This window comes from Harmonia axyridis, chromosome 5, assembly GCF_914767665.1.
Source record: "Harmonia axyridis chromosome 5, icHarAxyr1.1, whole genome shotgun sequence".
Taxonomy (NCBI): Eukaryota; Metazoa; Arthropoda; class Insecta; order Coleoptera; family Coccinellidae; genus Harmonia; species Harmonia axyridis.
In genome coordinates, this window is record NC_059505.1 from 39,653,577 (window position 1) to 39,671,797 (window position 18,221).

General features: G+C 36.9%; 3 protein-coding genes across 5 annotated transcripts; 1 reads left to right on the forward strand and 2 right to left on the reverse strand.

Annotated features, from left to right (window-relative positions):
* Positions 1-2,204: 2,204 nt before the first annotated feature.
* LOC123679972 lies at positions 2,205-18,115 on the forward strand. 3 transcript variants are annotated; one of them, XM_045617578.1, is made up of 5 exons: positions 2,205-2,356; positions 17,066-17,169; positions 17,226-17,441; positions 17,515-17,744; positions 17,875-18,115. In XM_045617578.1, exons 1-5 carry the CDS (start codon positions 2,277-2,279, stop codon positions 17,998-18,000), a joined length of 756 nt encoding a protein of 251 aa, XP_045473534.1. In that variant the 5' UTR covers positions 2,205-2,276; the 3' UTR covers positions 18,001-18,115. The 3 variants fall into 3 exon arrangements, with proteins under 3 accessions (XP_045473534.1, XP_045473535.1, XP_045473536.1); XM_045617579.1 differs by having other exon boundaries at positions 2,207-2,356; positions 17,515-17,714; XM_045617580.1 differs by having other exon boundaries at positions 2,208-2,360.
* Positions 2,438-4,600, reverse strand: LOC123679968 (extensin-like). Its single transcript, XM_045617571.1, has one exon. It carries the CDS (start codon positions 4,558-4,560, stop codon positions 2,503-2,505), a length of 2,058 nt encoding a protein of 685 aa, XP_045473527.1. The 5' UTR covers positions 4,561-4,600; the 3' UTR covers positions 2,438-2,502.
* LOC123679971 lies at positions 9,166-10,435 on the reverse strand. Its single transcript, XM_045617577.1, has one exon. It carries the CDS (start codon positions 10,357-10,359, stop codon positions 9,502-9,504), a length of 858 nt encoding a protein of 285 aa, XP_045473533.1. The 5' UTR covers positions 10,360-10,435; the 3' UTR covers positions 9,166-9,501.
* Positions 18,116-18,221: the final 106 nt, after the last annotated feature.

Below are 18,221 nucleotides of genomic sequence, written 5' to 3' on the forward strand. Positions count from 1 at the left end.
TCAATTGTCATCCTACCCTTGATCTGTAATTGCTTCCTAATTGTCCAGTATTCTGAAATAATGAACGATAATTTCATCAAAACAAATGCATAAGTTATGAGAGGACGTCCGTTCCTCTTATTAATGTTCTAAGAACGCATCATTCGAAATGAATCCAACACAACATAAGAAACATAATCTAAAGCATTCCAATCGACTAAAATTGAAAAAAAAAAGAAATCACGGAATTTACTAGACTTTTCCACTCTTCCCGCCGGGATGAATAGAGATCGAAGGAGGCTGAATCGCTGAGTGATGCAGACTCGAAAACACGGTCGAGGGTCTCTTTCAACTTCGAAAAGATAAATAAACCAATAGCAACGGAATTCCGTATTCGAACAATCGGAGATCTTTGAAAGCAAATCGGGAGGAACTAGGCCAATCGACTCTGAATTCGTTAAATCAGACAATGCCAGTCTTCCTCGTTCCTTTATCCAGAACTGTCTGATTTTAACCTAGCCGTTGTGCCCATAGAAAACGGTGATCGAAGTTCCTCAATGCAAAAGTGGGCATTAGCAAGCTGGAAATCCCACGTGAAGACTTATTGTTCGTGAATGAAAGCGATCATTTTGAGGTGTGGTAATTTGTGACAATGGGATTGGCAGATTCACGTCTTTTTGATTTTTCAATTACCAGAGTTGGAAGTTCAATCATTTCAGTTTCAGTCATTGATTAGTTATTAAGTTTTTTACTTGACTTGTCGTTACTTGGTGGATTTTTGAGAGTAGTAAACATAGATAGATGGTGCATATGTCACTTTCAGTAAGCTAATTTTGTCCCCAACATGAATTATCAAATTTGACATGAAGCGCGCGGAAATAAAAACATATCAGTGATACGATATTCCACTCAATTCGAGAGTTTCTCCACAAAGAACGCACTTCTTATGTCCCATGGTGAATCAACGTTTCATATTAACTCAAAATATATTCAAATAAATTCCTAAATATATCAGAAATTCAGAAAATAAATTTCAAGCGCGCCAAACGACGTGAAACAACCGATGACACTTGGAAAGCAAAAGTTGCCAAACCTTGGATTTGAGCAGGTAGATACAGGAAATAATAAATATTTTGTTTATTATAAATTCGACAATTCGGAAAAATATCGACTCTGAATTCGTTCAATCAGACAATGCCAGTCTGCCTCGTTCCTTTATCCAGAACTGTCTGATTTTAACCTAGCCGCTGTGCCCATAGAAAACGGTGATCGAAGTTCCTCAATGCAAAAGTGGGCATTAGGAAGCTGGAAATCCCACGTGAAGACTTATTGTTCGTCAATGAAGGCGATCATTTTGAGGTGTGGTAATTTGTGACAATGGAATTGGCAGATCCACGTCTTTTTGATTTTTCAATTACCAGAGTTGGAAGTTCAATCAATTCAGTTTCAGTCATTGATTAGTTATTACGTTTTTACTTGACTTGTCGTTACTTGGTGGATTTTTGATAGTATTGAACATGGATAGAGGGAGCATATGTCATTTTCAGTAAGCTAATTTTGTCCCCAAGATGAACTATCAAATTTGACATGAAGCGCGCGGAAATAAAAATATATCAGTGATACGATATTTCACTCAATTCGCGAGTTTTTCCACAAAGAACGTACTTCTTATGTCCCATAGCGAAGCAACGTTTCTTATTGACTCAAAATATATTGAAATAAATTCCTAAATATATTGGAAATTCAGAAAACAAACTTTAAGCGCGCCATACGACGTGAAACAACCGATGACACAAGGAAAGCAAAAGTTGCCAAACCTTGGATTTCAGCAGGTAGATACAGAAAATAATAAATATTCTTTCTATTCTATTATTTCTATTCGACAAATAGGAAAAATATCGACTCTGTATATATTTTCCCTCTAGAATTTCTGCGATTTCACTGACGTCACTATTCTTTCACTTTTACTACTTTTAATGAAATCTCAACGTTATGAACGTAATGAAAAAGACATTTTCTGTAAATAATGAATTTCTCTGGTTCAAATAAAAAAATTGATTTTCAGGTCATTTGAATTCTTCAAGGAAATATCATATATCTGTAGTTGTTGATACACATTAAATTGTCTTTTGAAATGTATCATCTGAAAAAATTCATCAAATAATAGTTTAAGTCATCATGAATCTTCTGTCAAAAACCCAAAGTAATATTACTCTATGGTCAAAAATGAATTATTTACATCTCAATTCGATTCGACTCCATGCACTTGCATAGAAAATTAACTAGTCCTGTTCAAAATGACAACAAAAACCCTCAAAAAAATCTTCGGTTTTATTTATCCTACCAATGACTGCCTAAAATATGGGTCAATGCTTATGTAGGTAAGTTTAAAGGATCTATTTTTTTTTTCAATAAAGTTACTTCATGATTAATTTCAGCATCAAGGAAAAATCAATAATACTAATTCAAAACATATTTATTCAAATATAAAAGTACAAAATGAGCAATCTACAACTACAAACATTATTCAGTATCATTTTCACTACGTTTCATCGTTTCTTCAGCATCTCCTGAAGATCTCCTGGCCTCCCAGTTGCCTCCACTACCTCCCTCGCTCCAAGAACTGGCAACCATAGAAGTAATGTCAGTGGCGGTTGCCATCTCTTCTTCCTTGGCTCTGGCCTTGGTCTTCATCTCAGTCTCATCTCCTTCTTTGTGATCTTCAGTCCTTGAGTTCCACTCAGATCCTGACCTCTTCTTTTCCATCTCCGTCATCTTCATCATAGTGTGAGCTTCCTTCGCCTCGTTTGACATCTTCTCAGGCTTAGAGTCCATCTTCTCAGCCTCTCCTTCTGATTCCCTGTAGGTTTGTGGGGGAGTGTACTTTGGAGGAGGACTGTAAGAAGGAGCAGGATAACTAGGCTCTTTGTATGCTGGTGGAGCGGAGTAGGTTTGTTGAGGTGCAGAGTAAGAGGGTTCTGGGTGTTTGTAAGCAGATGGAGCTTTGTAGGATGGAGCTGGTGCTGGAGCTTGGTAAGAACTTGAGGTTGGCGCTGGTGCTGGTGCAGAATAAGAAGGTGCTGGAGCTGGTGCTTGGTAAGAAGGTGCAGGTGGGCTGTACACAGGAGCTGGTTGGGGTTTGTAAGTTGGAGCTTGGTAAGCGGCGGGTTTATAAGCTGGAGGTGGGGCATAGGAAGGTGCAGGTGGGTTGTAAGCTGGTGGGCTATACGGAGGAGGTTGAGGTTTGTAAGCTGGAGCTGGTGCTGGGTAAGCAGCAGGTTTATAAGATGGTGGTGGAGGATAGGCAGGTGCAGGTGGGTTGTACGCTTGAGGTTTGTAAGAAGGCTGGGGTGGAGTGTAAGCTGGCTGTTTATACACTGGAGCTTGGTATTGAGGAGCCTTGTACTGTGGAGGGGCGACATCAAGCTGGCCATACATTGGTGCTGGTGCTTTGTACTGTTGATATGCCTGGGGAGGCTTGTAAGCTGGAGGAGCATAACTGGGTGCGTTGTAGGCTGGTGGTGAGTAAGGTGCAGGTGCCTGATAAGTCGGGGCCTTGTATGCTGGAGCTGAGTAGGTTGGTTTGTAAACTGGTCCTTTGTACGCTGGAGGAGTATAAGCTGGAGCCTTATACACTGGAGTCTGATAAGCAGGAGTAGAGTAAACTGGAGGTTTGTAGCTGGGCTGTTGATATCCGTAAGGCCTTGGATAACCGTAGGACCTAGCTGAAGCTCTGTAACTTCCATAACTTCCACCATAATGAGGGCCTGCTGGGGCGTATCCTGCGAGGTTGGGTTGGCAAGTGATCACAAGTCCTCCGTGACCTCCCTTCTTCAACTTCTTTCCTTTGGGGGCAGGCATGTAGGCAGGGGGCATTCCGTATCCACCACCGTAACCTCCATCATAGGCAGATCTCATGTGTTCTTCCATATCTTCATCCTCGTCCTCGCTTAGCCTGGCCATGGTACCCTCGTCGACCTCGATGGTGTTCATCATGGCATCTTCTTCAGCGCTCCTCATCGTGTCCATCTCCTCGTTCTCAGACTTCAGAATGTCCTCGGGTTTGCTCTCTTCAGTTGCCCTGTGGGTGTGGTGGCCGGTGGAACTGTCGTGCTTGCTGTTGTCACCATCTCCAGCGCGGTATGAGCTGTAGGCTGCATGGGGTGAGGTATATCCTTTGGTGGCTGGAGCATTGTAAACTGGAGCCTTGGTTGGATAGGCTGGAGCTGCTGGAGCATAAGCTGGCTTGGTTGGAGCTGCGTAACCTGGTTTGGGAGCTGCATACTCAGGTTTAGGGTAGGCAGAGGCGTCGTAGGGCTGTGCTGCGTAGGCTGCTTGAGGATATGCTGGTGCAGGCGCTGCGTAGGCTGGCTCGCATACCTGGAATGGTCGTTGGGATGGTCCACTGGGTCTGATCTCGACGCAGAAGGTGGTGGTGGTCGACTTCTTCTTACGGTTGATGGGGGTGAGTTGGCTGTCGTCGTCTTCGAAGTGTTTCTGGGTGTCCAGACCGGTGGTTGCGGCCAGGGTTCCGTTGAGGAGTAAGGCGAATACGCCCACTGAGAGTAATGTGACTCGCATGTTGGCTAATGCTGTGGACGGAATGAGTTGTGAAGTGGAAGCGTCCGTATTTATAATTGGAATGAAAAGTGCAGATCAGCGTTTCTTCGACGCGTTCAACGTATGGGAAATGAAGTTGGAGAGTTTTCGGAACTGAAAATGGAATTATCGATGTTCCTTTCGAATTTCTTCGGTTATTATGATTGAATTTTTTTTTCAATCGTCGAGGAATACTACTTGGTTAATTGATACCCGTTAAATTTTATTTTTTTCATACAAAACAAATTAGGTTTCATAGATTATTCTGCACAGCATATCGCGTTGAAATAATGTGGATTTGGTTTTTTTTGAAATGCTTGGGGAGTTTCATGTGTTTTTTCAACGTATACATTTTACAAATTTGCCTTCTATTTCAATGACTTATATTTTATATTCGAGGAACTCATTTTCTAACATACATCATTAAAAATTCAATTTCTCTCTTTCTCAAGTGTGAATAAAGTAGGTTTAAAAAAAGGAATCCCGAATACTTCAATTTGTTTTTTCTACGAAGATATGTGCCTATAAATAGTACTCCTATAATTCAGTGTTTTCGTGGTATTGGAAACAAATAATTACTGATTTGTATTGATTGGTGATTTGTATTTCAAAAAATTACCAGAACCGGTAGAGTCACCACAAAAAATACTGAATCAAAGGAGTATCATTCAGAGGTACCTGTATCTAAACGGCGTCTTAGAAAAAAAAATTAAAGTATTCCTAACTAATCTTCATATATTTTATTCACAACAGAAAAGGAGTGACGTAGTCCCTGGACACCCTGTATATCCAATAACAGATTTTAAAAAAAGCAATGAATTTCGTCTTTATTATTGAAAACTACGAGTTATCAGGTTTTTCCTTCAAAATACTTGTATAAGACGTTACATGGAGAGGTCACCCATCCAGATAGTGAACCTGATCGATAGTACTTGAATTCTAATCATGAAAACTACATCTTCTATTCTAAAAATCAATTTTCAACAAAATCTAAAAGTTTTTGACTGCGAAGTAGATCTTCCATTACTGTAAACGGAAATTATTTTCGTTTTTCTACTACCAGTTTTGAATCATAACTCTCTTTTTTTTTATCAATTGAATTCATCGTGTTTTCTTCAGGAACACAGAAAATTTCACCGAAATTTGTCGAATACAGGATGTTCCTAAATTGCAGGTACAAATGAACATCATTCCTCGGATGAATTTGAGAAAAAAAGGCGTATAAATATAATATTTAACTTTAATTTAGCATAGATATTCCAATTTAAAGTTTTTAGCATGTGATATGCTAATTTTGTATGCAAATCTACAAGATGATATTTTTTCTGGAATCTCCTTCTTCCAGAACTTTTCTTTTTGGTGGACCACTGGTAGTTTAGAAAAGTGCAAATAGAAACTTTGATCCAGTTCTACATTTTTTGGTTTCTTGTAATTTTGTAGTATCTGCTACTGATTTCGAGAAGAAAATTTCCTATTTTGTTTATTTATTGAATAAATTTCAGCCCTGAGGAAGTGGAAATATGTCCACGAATCGTTGGCAAATTAGAAAAGTGTTTACCTATTTATTTAACATTTAACATTTCCGTCAATACTCTAATAATCCTCAGAAAAATTCAAACTATTATAAATATCCAGTTAGAAGGCTGTGATAAATGAAAATTAATTGTGATATCGCCCAATTTGTAACGAAAATTAATGAAGATTCGATAAATTGGTATAATCATCATAACAAAGTGGTTCAAGAAGAAACACCCTGTATCTCGAAAAAAACGTTCGTGAGCCCATGTTTATAGGAATTTTTTTCTTCAAAATTATTCAAGGAGTCTTTCATTTCCTTTTGTACCTCCAATTTAGGAACACCTTGTATTTCCTGAGGTAATATGGTTTTATTTTACACCTATTTCTTTATTAGATTGAAATTTTCCAAATAATTCAGAAAAATTTGAATAAAGTCTCTTGAAACATTCATTCAAACATCATTCGTAAAGATATCTCCGATATTCATGAGTATTCAATCTTAACATAAAAAAAATAGGATTGAATATCAGATGAAAAATTCCAATCCACATTTTTTGCTTCACTCTGACATTTAAAAATAGCGTGAATTTTCCTCGTCTCCTACAAAAACTTCTATCGCATATATACAATTTCACACTCGAGAAAATAGGTTGATCAGGTGTAAACAGAAATATCAATATTTCCTAGAAATTCTCCAATAAAATCACATTTCGTAATTCACAATTCTCCTAAAATTAGGTCAAAGTTCAGAACACCACTTAACAGCGTACCGACGTATTTGAATTACCTAATTGCCAGTTTGCACATTCTTGATTTTGTGTTTAATGATGAGTTCGACGCAGAAATAATTGATGTCGTTCGAAATATGTACAAGGGTTGTTCGAGATGTAATTATACTGGAGGGCACTTATTTATTCAACGAATGAATAAATTCTAGAACTTGGTTCAGGATCTTTTGAGCACTATCGGGGACCTTAGAGGCCACGAAACTTACAATATACAGGGTTTTCCAATAGCAACTATAAAATTCATTGTGTAGTGTTTTTTGACATGTCTTAGGTCATTTGTGTTCAGTAGGTTATAGCATATATTATAACGGATGTTTTTTTCGAGGTATATAACTTTAAATTGGCATTACTGTTCAAGATAGCGACCGATTCAACAGCTGTCAAGTGATTTATTATCAGTTTGGTTTGGCAATTCATCATGAATAGACTCACGCCTGAACAACGCTTGCAAATAGTGCAATTTTATTTAGAAAATAATGGTTCTGTGCGGAAAACGTATCGCGCACTACGTCCATTTTATTTTGTTTAGCGATGAAGCGCAGTTCTGGTTGAATGGTTACGTCAACAAACAAAACTGCCGCATTTGGAGTGAAGCTAATCCTCAAGTGTATGTCGAAACACCGTTACATCCAGAAAAACTGACTGTTTGGTTCGCTTTATGGGCTGGTGGAATCATTGGTCCGTACTTCTTCAAAAACGATGATGGCCAGAACGTTACAGTCAATGGTGATCGGTATAGAGTCATGATTACTAACTTTTTCATTCCTGAATTGAACAACCATGATGTCCAGGAGCTGTGGTTCCAACAAGACGAAGCAACATGTCACACAGCTCGTGCCACAATCGATTTATTGAAAGACACGTTTGGTGACCGCCTAATTTCACGTTTTGGACCTGTGAATTGGCCTCCAAGAACTTGTGATTTAACACCGCTAGACTACTTTGATTGGGGCTATGTAAAGTCATTGGCCTATGCGAATAAATCACAAACCCTTGACCATTTGGAAGACAACATTCACCGTGTTATTGCCGATATACGGCCACAAATGTTGGAAAAAGTCATCGAAAATTGGACGTCCAGATTGGACTACATCCGAGCCAACCGTGGCGGTCATATGCCAGAAATCATATTTCAAATGTAATGCTACAAGATTATCTTACGGATAAGTAAAATTCATGTCAATCGAATAATCCATCGTTGTTTTATTGCAATTTAAAGTTCTATAGCTCTAAAAAAACACCCTTTACATAGTTTTCCAATAGGAACTGAACAATATACTGTGTATAGTTTCACGACATGCCTTATGTCATTTGTGTTCAGTAGGTTATACCATATATACAGGGTGATTCACAGCAATGGCCTATTAGACGTTTAAGGAAATTATTAATTAATCATAATTTTGTGCTGAAAATTTGCAAGTTTGAGACAATTATCTTTCTCCCTAAAATATTTTCAGATCTCTACAACTTCCGGTTATACCTGAAACAGACTACTATTCTGCAAATATGTAGTATTATAAGACTGTTTGCAGTTTGGAGAATAAAAATGTTTATAGAATAAAATGCTTATTGGATCGAAAATGTACGGGGTGTTTACAAGAAGATCATGAACTTGGACAACTACAATTCATCAAAACTCAAGATTTTCAAATTAGAATCTATATCTTTTATTATTTCAGTTAATTCTACTTACAAAAATAGTGGAGGTTACTTGAGCTAACCCTATACCCAAAATGAATACTTTCATACTTTCTAATTTGAAAATCTTGAGTTTTGATGAATTTGAGTTGTCCAAGTTCATGATCTTCTGATAAACACCCTGTACATATTTCGTCTGAATCGCGAACAGGTTTAGGTTAAATACTAAGTATTGGGAGAATCGAAAATGATAAAGGTTTTTTCGAAAAAAATTTTTTTTTGCAGAAATATTCTAAAAAATTTGAGTCACCACCATTTTTTCATGAACCGTTAGTTTTTACCCAATGTGAGGCACATTGCTGAAATTGTCATCAAAATGCTATCTAATGAAGCAATAATATACTGAAAAAAGTAGTAGTCTGTTTCCAGTATAACCGGAAGTTGTAGAGATCTGAAAATATTTTAGGGAGAAAGACCATAGTCTCAAACCTCAAAAATTATCGCTTAAGATTTCTGTCAAGGGAGTCTGAGAATCATTTTTATACTTTCTTTCTTTAAATTTAACAAATTTTTTAAGAGAAATTAGCATAATATCCATCATTCCAAATTAATTTTTCAGTTTAAAATGGACAGTTCGAAAATATTTTATGCACAATATTTTAGAGGTTTATTTCACCCTATTTCAATATAGGAGATGACTGAACCTGTGAAGAACTCCTAATTTTAATCTTATCCAAGGTAAATTTTCAATGGAATTCATATCTAGAATTTTTTACATAATTCGGTGAATACCAAAATTTTCATCTCAAAAAGACAATCTCATTAATTTTTAATTCAGATTTGTAATTTTTTCCACAATAATAAATAACTTACACATAAGGAAATACTGACAAAGCAAGGAATCATATCAGGTGAATAAATTAAATACTAGAAAATATCATACATATCACGTAAATCTAATATTATTATCTCTTCAATATCATCTCTTCTCTTTCTTCTTCTTCTCGTTCTTATGTGAAGCAGATATCTTCATAACATTCTCGCTTTTAATCGACAAATGTGTTGCTTTTTCTGTTGAAACCGAAGGCAGTGTCTCAACATCAGATACCTCTTTGACCTTCTGCTTCAGCGTTGTGGATGTTGCTGCTTCAGTGGTGGTCACATCGCAAGCTGTTGTGGTGGACACTTTAACTGTTGTTGCCTTTGTTATTTCTTTAGCTTTTTCAGTAGATGCGACAACAGCTGGTTTCTCCGGTTCCTCCTCCTTCAAAACCTGATCAGGGCAGCTTTGAACCTCCTCTTGAGGGTGCAAGGTGTTGTTATCACCGTCATAATCAAAATCATAAGTCAGCAAGGTACCTGGAGGGTATGGTGGTGGCATATAACTCGGATATTGCTGCTGCAGGTTCCTGTTACCCACGTTGTCCATCATCTGCATCGATTGGTCATACAGAGGTCGCTCCCCGAACTCCGGGGCGTGCAGATCTCTAGCCTCCTCGGTAATCTCCGATTTCTCCACGGTCATCATGTCGGAAATTGGGCAAGGCCGGTCCTGGTCCAGATAAACATCCGGCAGTTTCACTACAGAAACGTAAGGCGACTGCTTGGGAAGGTTATCGACAGCCCAAAAGTTGTTGAGAAGCCCGGGTAACTCTTCGTCATCTAAATTTTCTTCGGTTTCTGTTGTGGTGCTGGGAGCCTTCTTCGTGGGTAACCCTAGCCTAGCTTCTATCTTGCACTGGGAGTTATCTTGCAGCGTTTTATATCTGTAATCTGGAGGGACAGCATCCAGGGAAACTGACAGAATCACAACCACACAAATAACTTTTAGGATCATCTTTTAACATCGATTAAGAGGCGTAAGATACTGTAGAAATTTCTTGTGAGATGCTTGCTTTCGACGTGTATGACTTATATAGATGTAACGCTCGTTGTTTTTTGCGTTTTTCGAATTGTTTAAAGAAGAAAACACGAAGTTTACTGTATCGTCTGGAAGACATGACAAAACGTTGATTATGTATAAGGTGACTAAAGGTATGGTAAGATGGGATTTTGCACGTAACTGCTTGGATTTCTGAATTTTATCCTTGATATTCGATTTTCGGTGTTTTTTGGTCGAATAGCACAAATTGTTGTAATTTTATCTGTTTGGTTTTTCGTGCATTAGTTTCAAACAACGTTTCGCCTAAATTTTCGAGTTTTAACCGAATATTATCCTAAACTATTCATTGAACTTATCAAAAAAGGAATAAATGTTTTAATTCAATTCTATCCTTCCAAAACAAAGGGATTCTATCTTCAGAGTAGGTTTGAAATTTGAATTCACTGGTTGAATCGGCCCAATTGTTTCAGCCAAAATTTTTATTCTAAACAGATCGAAGTAGATATTCTTTGATCTATTGAGAATGGAAAAAAATTAGCTCTGAAGTATTTTCAATGTTTCGAGTTGAATAGCTTTCTAAATGGATTTTTTTCAGTCTGCTTTTTCAACTTCCAACCTTCAAAATCGACAGATCGAAAACTAGATATTTTATAATTCTTTCACAGTTTTAGGCATCGAAATTGAATTCAAAACTAATTTTAGATGAACAGTCCTAGATATACATTAAAAAAACCTCGAGGATATAAATTAGTATCTATTAAAAATGGTAACTAATATACAGGGTGGTCCTAAATTAAAATGAGAGATTCCCCTGATAATTTATATAAAAAAAGGCCTACAAACATGAAACAGGATGGTAAAGTTTGATTTTTTTCAGGTTTTCTGCCATAGCATGCACTTCACGAGATATTCAACTAAAATTTTGCATAGTAATTCCAATTTAGAGTTTACATCAAGTGATATGCTAATTTCGGTTGAGAACCTACAAGGTGCTATTTTTTTGAAACATTTTTCAGCCAGAAATTTTTTGGTGGACTAGTTTTTTAAAAATGTAGAAAGAAACTTTACTCTTGTACTTAACTTTGCTTTTTGATTTCTTGTAGTTTCATCCTATCTTCTACAGTTTTCGAGAAAAAAATTTCCAAAAATTCATCAAATTATTAAAGAAATCCAGTTAGTAAGCTGTGATTAAAAAATAAATTATTAGTTTTGGTGCTTATTTTCGTGATCTGTAGCAATGTTTCATGAAGATTTCATAAACTCGTATAATTATCACAAAAGAAGTAGGGCTACAAGCTTCAAGCAACACTCTGTATCTCGAAAACTAAGCATTTTTGAGCCTCTGTTTATAGTACATTTTTCTTTCTCAAAATTAACGAATTTAGAAGCATCCTGTATAGCATTTGAGTTATGAAAAATGACTTTGAATCGTTCTACTATGGAAATCCTTCACAGATGAATATGTGAAAATATTTTCTCGGATGTTGATACGTGAAATAACTGTTTTGAAATATTATAAACTTCGATTGACCTCCAATTTCTCATCATCGTTGTGTAACATTTTGCCGATACGAAAATGATGACGGAGTTTTTGGTACAATAACTTGCACTACTTTTCATTCGTACTCATTGTTATATACGTGGGAAGACCGAAAATGTGAAATTCCATTATACAGGGTGATCCAGATTTTAGTGCAATAACTTTGGCGTCGGATGGAACAACTCTTTTCATGAAAAAAATTCCCATAAACATATATCCTAACAAGCTTCGTTTTCGAGATACAGGGTGTCGACGTTTGAAAAGATTTTTTTTTTACTTATAACTCTAGTATTATTACATTCAATGGTTTAGTTTTTGGGTAATATCTTGATAATGTAATGTTTCGAATTGGGTAAATGTCTCCTGCCAAAATCATCCAGTGGCGTAGATATAAGGGTGCGATGATACTTTTCTGTTGGAAATCTACACCACTGTCTTTTTTTAAGAAAAAATTATTTCAATTATGAGAGCAATAAAGCATCATAAAAAAAAGATCCTGAATTTTTTCATAGAATGCGCCATTTTTGAGAAATTTACTGGGTGATATTTTTTCTGGAACAATGCCTGCTTCTTTCCTCCAGAACTTTTTTTTTTGTAGACCACTGCTAGTTCAAGAAAATGTAGAAATGAACTCTGATCTAGTATTGGACTTTTTGGTTTCTGGTTGTTTTGTCGTATCTGCTACCAATTTCGAGAAAAAAAATTTCAAACAATTCTTTAGTAGCTTAGTGTTTAGTTTAGTGATGAATTATAAATTAATTATGAGTTTTGGTACTTATTTACGCAATATGTAGCAAAGATTGATAATATATTATAATAATTTTATAATGGTTTATGTAATCATCACAAAATTTATCATGAATAGACTCACGCCTGAACAACGCTTGCAAATAGTGCAATTTTATTTCGAAAATTATAGTTCTGTGCGGAATACGTATCGCGCACTACGTCCATTTTATTTTGTTTAGCGATGAAGCGCACTTCTGGTTGAATGGCTACCTCAACAAACAAAACTGCCGCATTTGGAGTGAAGCTAATCCTCAAGTGTATGTCGAAACACCGTTACATCCAGAAAAACTGACTCTTTGGTGCGCTTTCTGGGCTGGTGGAATCATTGGTCCGTACTTCTTCAAAAACGATGATGGCCAGAACGTTACAGTCAATGGTGATCGGTATAGAGCCATGATTACTAACTTTTTTATTCCTGAATTGAACAACCATGATGTCCAGGAGCTGTGGTTCCAACAAGACGGCGCAACATGTCACACAGCTCGTGCCACAATCGATTTATTGAAAGACACGTTTGCTGACCGCCTAATTTCACGTTTTGGACCTGTGAATTGGCCTCCAAGATCTTGTGATTTAGCACCGCTAGACTACTTTCTATGGGGCTATGTAAAGTCATTGGTCTATGCGGATAAGCCACAAACCCTTGACCATTTGGAAGACAACATTCGCCGTGTTATTGCCGATATACGGCCACAAATGTTGGAAAAAGTCATCGAAAATTGGACGTCCAGATTGGACTACATCCGAGCCAGTCGTGGCGGTCATATGCCAGAAATCATATTTAAAATGTAATGCCACAAGATTATCTTGCGGATAAATAAAATTCATGTCAATCGAATAATCCATCGTTGTTTTATTGCAATTTAAAGTTCTATAGCTGTAAAAAAACACCCTTTAGTTTCACTTATAATATAATAAAAATAATTCTCATAGAAACGTTAAGCTGTGCATCAATTTTATGAACATGAGTACCATTGAACCAAACAGAACAACAGTATTCAGCAGCAGAAAAAAACAAGGCCAAAGCTGCCTTAGGAAGAGTGCTGGCATCAGCACCCCATGAAGAACCAGCTAATTCTTGAAGAATATTATTCATCGACTTCAATGATTGAATTAAAAGTGGTCAAATCAATATTACGTGCAAAAACAGACCTTCACTCGCTTCCGTATCGATTTCTGAACAACTGAAAAATATCGCACGAGATTGGATGCTACGATCAGATCATAAATTCTATCCTGGAAGAAAGCCTTTGCAGAGGAAAGTTCGAAAGCCACCGATATTGCCTCAAAGTTGAGGCAATATTTTCGAAGTCTGAAACAACAAACCCATCATCCATCTTGATAACCGAAGCTGATAGAAAACATCGAGGTAGACAGAGAGTGGAAAGTTGAAAGAATCCGTGATAAAATTAGTGTTGGAGGGACCAAATTCACTTCGAGGAAAGTCCGGAACTCGCGGAACCGATATCCCGATTGATTAGAGGATTAGTCTGGATCGGGGAAAATCGAAAATCCTCGTTATTTCCTAAATTTGAACAGGAAATTGTTTGAAACAGTTACTTTGTGATTCACCGGGATGCCCTATTAGACGTTTATGGAAAACTAATCATAATTTTGAGCTGAAAATTTGCATATTGAGGTTTGAGACAATGATCTTCCTCCCTAAAATATTTTCAGATCTTTACAACTTCCGGTTATACCGGAAACAGACTACTACTTCCTTATTTCAAATAGCACACCCATTATATTATTGCATCATTAAATAGCTTTTTTGATTGCAATTTCGGCAATATGCCATACCTTGGGTAAAAACTCAACGGTTCATGAGTTATTGGGATTCTAAAAGAAAAATGGTGGCGATGAGGACTCACATTTTTTTGAATATTTCAGCAGAAAAAGCTTTTTTCGAACAATTTTTTTCTTTTTCGATTCTGCAAATACGTAGTATTATAAGACTGTTTGCGGCTTGGACGAAAAATGTACAGAGTGTTAATAAGAAGATCGTGAACTTGGTCAACTCAAATTCATCAAAACTCAAGATTTTCAAATTAGAACCTATATTTTTCATTATTTGAGTCGATTCTACGTACAAAAATAGTGGGGGTTTCTTAAGCAAACCCTTCACCTAAAATGAATACCTACTTCAAGAGTTTTCGAGGAAGAACTTTAAATGATGAAAAACCGCTCTTTATAACTGTGTGAATAACTGTCCGTGACCGGAAAACACAGAAAGAAACTAAAATTCGATGTTTGGATCACTAAATTTTACGTTTAATGAATTTTAATTGATTTTTCGTTGGAATTGTTGAGAAATCCATAAACCAATACCATTTTCAATTATGAATAATTCATTACAATTCTTGATATGTAAAATTTAGTTATGGAAAGATCGAATTTCAGTTCCTTTCTGTGTTTTTCGGAAGTCACAGACTACTCCACACAGTTATAAATAGCGGTTTTTCTTCATTTAAAGTTTTTCCTTGATAACTCTTAAAGTATTCATTTTAGGTATAGGGTGTGATTAAGTAACACCCACTATTTTTGTACATAAAATCGACTGCAATAATAAAAAATATAGGTTCTAGTTTGAAAATCTTGAGTATTGATGAATTTGAGTTGTCCAAGTTCATGATCTTGTTATAAATACTCTGTACATTTTTGTTCCAAGCCGCAAACAGTCTTATAATCCTACGTATTTGCAGAATCAAAAAAAAAAAAAAATTTTTCGAAAAAAGCTCTTTCTGCTGGAATATTCCAAAAAATGTGAGTCCTCATCGCCACCATTTTTTCAAATAGAATCCCAATAACTCATGAACCGTTGATTTTTTACCCAAGGTATAGCTATCTAATGATGCAATAATATACTGGGTGTGCCATTTGAAATAAGGAAGTAGTAGCCTGTTTCCGGTACAATCGGAAGTTGTAGAGATCTGAAAATATTTTAGGGAGGAAGATCATTGTTTCAAACTCCAATATCCAAATTTTCAGCTCAAAATTATGATTAGTTTTCCATAAACATCTAATAGGCTATCCCGGTGAATCACCCTGTATAGGGTGGGCTCAAGGGAGTGGAAATGGGGGATACTGAAGGTAACTAACACCTCCCGCCCAAGATTTTCAAATTACAAAATTTCAGAATTATCTCAAAGACGAAGAACGAAATTTTTTCCATAAAAATGAGCCATCAATCATTTTATGTATCTTAGAAATCGACACAGCAGCAGAAAATCGAATCCTTTTACGGTTTATGAGTTCATTATCGCTTTCAAGATGATAACATAGGCGTTCAACTTTGCTTCGAAATTCGAGGCTTTATTGTAAAAAAACTGATCATACATTTATGATTCAAAGTATTGTCCATAGCTGGCCACTACTTTCTCCCATCTTTCGGGCAGCGTGCGAATCCTGCGTTGAAAAAACTGGTCATCTTTTGAAGTGATCCACGAATCGATCAAATTTTTTACTGCTTTATAAGACCGGAAGTGCTGGTCAGCCAGGCCAGTGCCATTGATCGAAACAAGTGATAGTCCGAGTCTGGAGAATACGTCGGGTGGAGTAGGACTTCCCATTTCAACGTTTCCAAGTATATCTTGACCATTTTCGCAACATGCTGTAAAATCACTTTTTCATGTCTATCGTTGTATTGCGGTCGTTTGTCTGTTTCAATGTTCGGCTCAAACGCATTAATTGAGTTCGATAACGATCTGTGATTGTTTCAGTCGGTTTTAACAACTCATAATACACTACGCCGAGCTGGTCGCACCAAATACTGAGCATGACCTTGGAACTTGAATATTCGGTTTGGCCTCGACGTGGAAGCATGACCGGAATATCCTCATGATTTTGTGCGCTTGGGGTTATCGTAACAAACCCATTTTTCGTCTCCAGTCACAATGCGATGCAGAAATCCCTTCCGTCTTTGCCTTGCAAGCAGCTGTTTACAAGCAAACAAACACCGTTCAACATCTCTGGGCTTCAACTCCTACGGCATCCAATTTCCTTGTTTCTGAATCATTCCCATGACTTTCAAGCGTTTTGAAATGGCTTGTTGCGCCACTTCCAATGATCCTGCAATTTCTTGTTGCTTTTGACACGAGTCTTGATGAAGTAATGCCCCCACTTCTACATCTTCAAAAAACTTCTCTCTTCCACCGCCATGTTGGTCTTCGACGTCAAAATCAAATCAAAAATAAAAAAAAGTGGCGATGGGACACAGTAACAAAACCTGCACACGGCTCAACTGATTTTTCTAACTCGTATCTACAATCTCTAAACTCTGAAGGGTCTTACAGAGGCCTAGGAGAGAAAATATATAATCTAATAATCTTTCAGGTGTGCCTGCGACTTCCACAGAAACCTCAACCTAGAAGAGGTCGATCTGATATCGGAGAAATCCCTCAGGGCCGTAGAAGAACTAGTGTTACTGCTGAAAGGCTGTACTTTGATTCAAATCCGAGAATCTAGCCGTATAAAAAATGTCTTCCGCTTTCAGATGTGCACAACAACTGGATATTCCGACCAAGGCCGCATATAAACAGTTTCTCGGTAGAAGAAAAAGTTTACCACGCGCTGAGAAAAGGCAACAAACGCAGTCTACACAGATTGGTAACCAGAGATAGAGCGGAGGATGGTGTCAGTGGCTTACAAATCTTCCTAACGAAATTGAAACAGCCGATAATTCCACAGTTCATTCAAGCTCTGGCGGTCGGTAAGATCAACTAACCTCACATAACCTATTCGACTTGACAGCTATTGAAATAAAAATTGATTATATCTTACAGATGAAAACAAAGGCATAACAGCTGACATCGTGGCAGTGGATATGTTAGGCCTCATGAGACAAAACCTACTTCCTAGGCATCTTCGTTTGATAACAGCTGTATTCGATTTGCTCCATTGTGCAGTCAAAAACACCCACACTGATGAGCTCAAAGGGAGCGCAGTTCCCTTGTCGATGCTGCCCATTTTCTTTCAGCTAGAGGTAACCTTCTCGGAATTGCTCAGCATGCAAGTGAATATCTCACCTTACCAATTTTCAAATTTGGAATATGCCTCATGTCCACATACAGATAACTAAAATATTCAAATGCTACAACCTAATAGTTTTTCTTACTTTTTTAAATTCTTGCTACATTTTCCAGACGCTTAATATTCCACGTTGGAGGCGTTTGGTAGCAGTTCTAATGGAAATGATTCGATTAGCTCCCTCTCAGCTAAATATCGCTCAACATCCTGAAGATCAACAAGTTTCCAGAATTCCAAGATAATCGAATTGTACATTTCTACATGGCTGTACATTCGGTAAAAATGAAAAGGATAAAAATTCATCTATCAATATTTTTTCGTATCAATAAATAATCTGATATATAGAAATTTTAGGAATTTTTTAGTTTTCTTTCGTCATTTATTCTCTATTTTCTAAATCATTCTGTGATTTAGAACACAGACTAGACATATTCACTTTTTATAGAGTGAATTTAAATCAGAA

What these genes read in the sequence shown, in the direction of transcription:
- LOC123679972 (XM_045617578.1), top strand. Translation starts at nt 2,277, where the DNA reads ATGACAACAAAAACCCTCAAAAAAATCTTCGGTTTTATTTATCCTACC. An exon ending in AGTGTTACTGCTGAAAGGCT is followed by an intron (nt 17,170 to 17,225) that starts GTACTTTGATTC and finishes TTCCGCTTTCAG; the next exon opens with ATGTGCACAACAACTGGATA. An exon ending in CGGAATTGCTCAGCATGCAA is followed by an intron (nt 17,745 to 17,874) that starts GTGAATATCTCA and finishes TACATTTTCCAG; the next exon opens with ACGCTTAATATTCCACGTTG.
- LOC123679968 (XM_045617571.1), bottom strand. Translation starts at nt 4,560, where the DNA reads ATGCGAGTCACATTACTCTCAGTGGGCGTATTCGCCTTACTCCTCAAC.
- LOC123679971 (XM_045617577.1), bottom strand. Translation starts at nt 10,359, where the DNA reads ATGATCCTAAAAGTTATTTGTGTGGTTGTGATTCTGTCAGTTTCCCTG.